The following is a 5,780-nucleotide window of genomic DNA, read 5'->3' on the forward strand; positions in this document are numbered from 1 at the left end:
TTTTCATAAAACAACTTTGAATGCCACGAAGTTGCAAACAAAAATCTAAAAAACTTTCTTCTCTGATCTCCGATATTAATTGTTAGATTGATTTGGATCAAATCTATGATATTATATTTATTGACGGGTACAAATTCACTGTATCGATTGTTAAATCATTATTTAGAACATATTAGCTAAACTTTTAGGAGAAAAAATTAATAGTTCGATGATTTAAATAAAAATTTTTAAATAATTTAATAACTTAAATAAAAATTTTGAAATAGTTAGATGAAAAAAAACACTCACATTTACTTTGAGAGTCCGCGATTGGCCTTCATTTAAGTTTACGTCATTGGGAGATACGTTAATTGACCACTCGGAAAACTGCAAATCTTGAGATGATTAAAAATGGCTATCATTTCCAAAACCAAAAACAGTGACAATAATGCTGAATAATTGTGTTTGGTAAAACAACCCATTTTAATCATTATTTTCTTTTTTTTTTTTTTTTCAGTTTTATTATCATTATGAGCATGTAAGTAAACAAAATTTTAGTCAGAGAAAGGGTGGAAGAATATTTGATGATCTCAATGTAGTTGGATGGAAAATCATTTTCTCATGTTGGGGGTGATGATGATCAGGATTTTTCTGGCCCCTTCTTTGGTTACAACGTAATAATCACTCTTACTTGTCTATTTAATGCACCATTAATTAACTTAATTATCTTTCCACCAAGAAACGGGTGATGCTGCTAAATTTGTACCAAAAATCCGTTAAATGAGATGATGATAATAAAATTTTAAAATTAAATATAATAAAAAATAAATACAATCAATATCTTATTAGTGGATATATTATTATTTTTATTGATTTTAATACATATCTGTTTGATTTATCATTTTAAATTTATCGATATTTTTAAAAATTATTTATATATTTACATATGTAAAGTAAATTTAAAATATAAAACATTTATCAATTTTTATATTATAAATAAAATTTACCAAATATAGTCCATTAAATAAATCCAAAATATACCACGAATATTTTTTTGTTTACCTTACTTTTTTAATTAAATTTTACTTTTACATTTTCTTTAGACATAAACAAATATTTTTATTAATTCTTTCTCTTTTTTAAACAAGAGATACATTTATTAAAAGGAAGCAGTGTTTGGTGTTTTTTCATGTTATGATTTTAATAGAATGTGATTGTTGAGAGTGTGATTACGGAAATGTTACTTTACAACATTTGATATAAGAGATAATTTATGAATTTACCCTTATTAAATAAAAGATAATATTCATATATTTTAATTTTCATAATGAACTTTATTCTTAACAAATATTCGGATTAAATATTTAATAATAAAACTTACTTGATGGTTTTAAATTATTTTTTAATTTATAATTTTAATTGGAAGCAAATTTATTTTGCATATATATTTCTAAATATAATAATGTACATATAAATACTTAAAAATATTTGAAATCACATTTTATTTTAACTAAAAGCTAACTCATAGGAAGGTTAAAAATAAAAAAGAGAGTTAATTCCAAGTACTATTTTGGGCAAAACTAAAAATTCTTTAAAGATAAATCATAAAAAATGGTTATGATTAAATCAATGAGCTAAATTTAAATCTTAATTTTTCCCTTTGCTCGTAAATAAAGACTATAATAAAATTAAATTTTCAATTAATATATCGGAAAGAAATGAGAAAACCAATAGAAAATAAAGATAATATGTAAATAATATACTATATAAATGATTAAATATACATATAAAAAATAAAATTAGGAAAAAATTTACTTGCAAAAATCCATTGAAGTAATAGAGGAGAAGAATACAATACTTTTCTTTTTTTTACATTTATTAATAGATTAGTACCCTTAACCATTTTGTCTTAATATCGTGCCAATCACGTTATCATGTTCATAAAAAGTAACTCTCAAAGAAAAATTAAATTCTAAAAAAATTAAATTCTAAATAAAATAAATAAAACTTAACATACCAAATACTAGATTCACTTTCCAATTATTTAAACTTCTAAGAAAGTGACCATTTCCTACCATACCAAAAACTATTGTAATGTATGGCACATTTCCTCCATTCTATTTGCAATTAAACCACGAGCCACAAAGTTACCCTCCTTCCCCAACATATGCAAACCAGAAAGCTTGAAATTGAAAGCAAAACTACCTGCAATATTCAATAACTGGATCGACTTTTACCAGTCATCAAACTTGTCCCTAGTTTCTCAATTAAGACCTAGTAATCACCCTTCAACCACATCACGACCTAAGTTTGAGGCAAATTTCAGAACAGCCAAGCAAGCACTTCAAAGCCTCGTTAACTTTAAACTTTTCAAGCCATTAAGTTTTTGTACCGGCAGTACACAGTGTTTTGAACTGTATGAGCGAAACAGAGCGAAAAATGCCGGGACAGGCGGAACAAGTTGGAATTTGAGCCAAAACGGAAAAAGCATGCTAGAGGGTTCCGCTTTTCCTATAATCATTTTGATATAAACAAGTATGTTCCTTTTTGGTGGGAAAACAATTTTAATCCAACTGTGGTGGTGCTGGAACTTTTTTTTGTATAATACATGTGTACCATTTGTTATATAATTTAAGCTGGATTCTATTTGGTCAGGTGATTTAATTATTCATATATATTTTTTAAATTTATATAAAATCGAAATTTAAAATCTTCAAAATCTTGATGTGTATGGCAAGAAAATCTTTTTATATTACTAGTCTGCCAGGTGAGATAGAGTTATAAGAACATGTAGTTAAAGTGTCAATTTATTGGTCCCAATGGTTAATTACAGAAAATTTTGCCCTAGTTACTTAGAAAAAGAAAAACATATATCCTTCTCCCCCCTTTGTCCACCATGATGGTGTATGAAGTGGTGTGTATATTTATATATATTCACGTGCGTTTGTCAACCTGGATTTGTCGGTCAATCTTTTAATCTCTCTCAAGGCAAAATAGAAAAGGAATGTTACAAAGGAAGGGGATGGTGGGTCTTATGTGTTCTTCAGAATTCTTCCATTAAACAACATTCATACCTTCTCTTTCTTTTAACTCTCTTTTCCTCGTATATATCAATATCTCTCTAAGGAACAACAATACATAAGATCAATTCAAAGCTTCTTCTTTCTGTTTCTCGAGTGCTGTTTTTGTAAGGAAAAAAAAAAAGGCTGACATGGAGTTGGCTTTGAGCTTGGGTGATCCCACCAAGCCATTTTCGTTGCTTGGAAATACCCCAAAGCTATCAAGAAGCAAGGATCTAGGGTTTTGTATGGGGCTTGGAGATGGGTTCAAATCACAACATAAAATCGATGCTTTTGAAGCTCAAAGTAGAGGAGGTAGTGATGTAAAAAGGGTTCCTTCAGATCCACCTCTTCACCTTCATCTTCTTCCTTCTTCCCAAACTCAGCTTCGTATCCCTTGCCTCACTCATGAATGTACGTCACTATATTCTCTATTTGCCCATAAAATGATTATCATTATAGGATATTTGGATAATTTTTATTTTTGGATTTTGATTATTAACTTTTGCATTGTTACATTAGATGGAGACGGCAGAGGGTTAGATGTGAACCAGTTGCCACCGGCAGCGGCGGCGGAGGAGGATGATGATGAGGAATCTGAGGAAGGAGCGGCAATTTCATCTCCGAACAGCACAGTTTCGTCTTTTCGAATGAATTTTGGGATTAGAAATGGAAAAAACAAAGGGAAAAGAGACCTTGAAGTTGAAAGAGTGAGTGACGATGACGATGAGAACGGGTCAACTCGGAAGAAACTTAGGCTCTGTAAAGAACAATCTGCTTTTCTCGAAGAAAGTTTCAAAGAACACAACACTCTAAATCCTGTAAGTAAAAAATAAATAAATAATCTCCATGCTTTAGGGTTTGAATTTGCTCAAACATTTTTATTGATTTTTTTGGGGGGAAATTTTGAATGTTGGTTTAGAAGAAAAAGCTTGCTTTGGCCAAGCAATTAAATCTTCGTTCTCGACAAGTGGAAGTTTGGTTTCAGAATAGGAGAGCAAGGTATTCTTTTATATATATATAAAAATTTACAATATCATATTAGAGTAAATTATAGTTTTATTATTAGTCTAAATTATAGTTTTATATAAATAAAATTTTGGTAAAAGTACAAAGGTCTTATACTAGGATTCAGAATGAATTTTGCTCACTCTACCAAAAATGACAAATTAGTTTCTATATATTTGATCAAAGAGCAAACTAATTTTTCTATTAAAAATTTCATCAATTTTTATTGTTAAAAACCAAATCTTGTATGTCAACATGATATATATATGGCATGTTACGTGTTACTGTCTAGTTATTCTGTCAGATACGTTAGTTTTTAACAGTACAAATGGATGGAGTTTTTAATAGAAAGGACCAATTTGCTCTTTGATATAACATACAGGGACTAATTTGCTCATTTTTAAATAGAAGAATAGTCTGAATCCTAATATAGGAGGCTAAAAGGTATTTTACCATAAAATCTTCAGATTTGGATTTTTTTTTAATGATTTGAATTAAGGTATAATATAATTGAAATAATTTACAAGTTTTCTTAGAAATATTTTATGGGACAAAACAGGACAAAACAGAAGCAGACCGAGGTAGATTGTGAGTATTTAAAGAGAAGTTGCGAGACATTGAGAGAAGAAAATAAGAGGTTACGGAAGAAACTACAAGAATTGAGAGTTTTAAAAACTTGTCAACCATTTTATATGCAGTCACCTGTCACCACCCTCACCATGTGCCCTTCATGTGAGCGCCTCGCCACCAAGGGCTCTGCCGCCACTGGATACCCACCCTTTTTCTCCTCTATAAACACATGTGACCCTGAGACATCCCCAAGCCCACCCGACAATTTTTTCAAATCATTGGATGTGACCTCTGAAAAAACATGAACACCCCCCCCCCCATTTTTTTATTTTGTTGTAAATGATTTTGGCTTGTAAGAATTTTTTTAGGGCTGTCTTGTTTGAACGATGCGAAGAGGAAAAAAAAACTAGACTTAAGGTATTGATAGATTTTTATAATTTCATAGAAAGTTGCCACCTCCCAGTTTTGTTTTCACTATGGAAAGAAATTAAATTCATTTAGTTAAGCTTAAGTGTTTAAAAAAAAAACTCGTAAAACAAGTAAAAGATAAACTAAACTCATAATAAAAAAATTTAATAAATTAAATTTTTAATAGTTGACTTTTTGGTTGTTTTGATGGATTGATAAGTGATGACGTAACTATTGATGTAGAGGTTGATGTAATAGTTGATCGTGAAAAATGATAACATGATGGTTGATGTAATGTTATGCTTGCATAAGACGGCTTAAATTAAATTTTATGGACTTTTTGAACTATCGGATAATGTTTTGGACTTTATTTTTAGTTTTGGGTTTTGTTGGGTTTTTAGTTAACTAATTTAAATAATCTGCATGATTTGTTGTTAAGTAGATTAGATGTTCAGTTTCAAAATTAAATAAGTTACAGATGTTTCCACTATAAATCAAAATAAGCAATTAGGTTTCTTTTGAAAGATAAATAAGTTAATAACATATCTTTTAATTCAACTCGATGGTAAAGAACAAATGATTTAGAAAACACCTATTAGACAATGGTTAACGAGTTATTTTTTTCAAAATTTGCTAACACAGAAAAAAATCAACAAAGCTTTTTTAGAAAGCAGACAATCTTTTTTTTTTTTGAGTTGTCAATGTAACCTTTATGATCCCGTCATAATGTCTAAGCCGGGTTTGGGGTGTTATAAT

At 29.3% G+C, this 5,780-nt stretch overlaps 1 protein-coding gene across 1 annotated transcript; it reads left to right on the top strand.

The window, feature by feature from the left end:
- Positions 1-2,844: 2,844 nt before the first annotated feature.
- LOC108481699 (homeobox-leucine zipper protein HOX11-like) lies at positions 2,845-5,064 on the top strand. The gene is made up of 4 exons (XM_017784796.2): positions 2,845-3,452; positions 3,561-3,859; positions 3,961-4,040; positions 4,606-5,064. Exons 1-4 carry the CDS (start codon positions 3,191-3,193, stop codon positions 4,919-4,921), a joined length of 957 nt encoding a protein of 318 aa, XP_017640285.2. The 5' UTR covers positions 2,845-3,190; the 3' UTR covers positions 4,922-5,064.
- Positions 5,065-5,780: the final 716 nt, after the last annotated feature.

This window comes from Gossypium arboreum, chromosome 1, assembly GCF_025698485.1.
Source record: "Gossypium arboreum isolate Shixiya-1 chromosome 1, ASM2569848v2, whole genome shotgun sequence".
Lineage (NCBI taxonomy): Eukaryota > Viridiplantae > Streptophyta > Magnoliopsida > Malvales > Malvaceae > Gossypium > Gossypium arboreum.

Coding starts and splice junctions, on each gene's coding strand:
- LOC108481699 (XM_017784796.2), top strand. CDS start 3,191: ATGGAGTTGGCTTTGAGCTTGGGTGATCCCACCAAGCCATTTTCGTTG. Junction 3,453..3,560: donor CCCTTGCCTCACTCATGAAT/GTACGTCACTAT, acceptor TTGTTACATTAG/ATGGAGACGGCAGAGGGTTA. Junction 3,860..3,960: donor AACACAACACTCTAAATCCT/GTAAGTAAAAAA, acceptor ATGTTGGTTTAG/AAGAAAAAGCTTGCTTTGGC.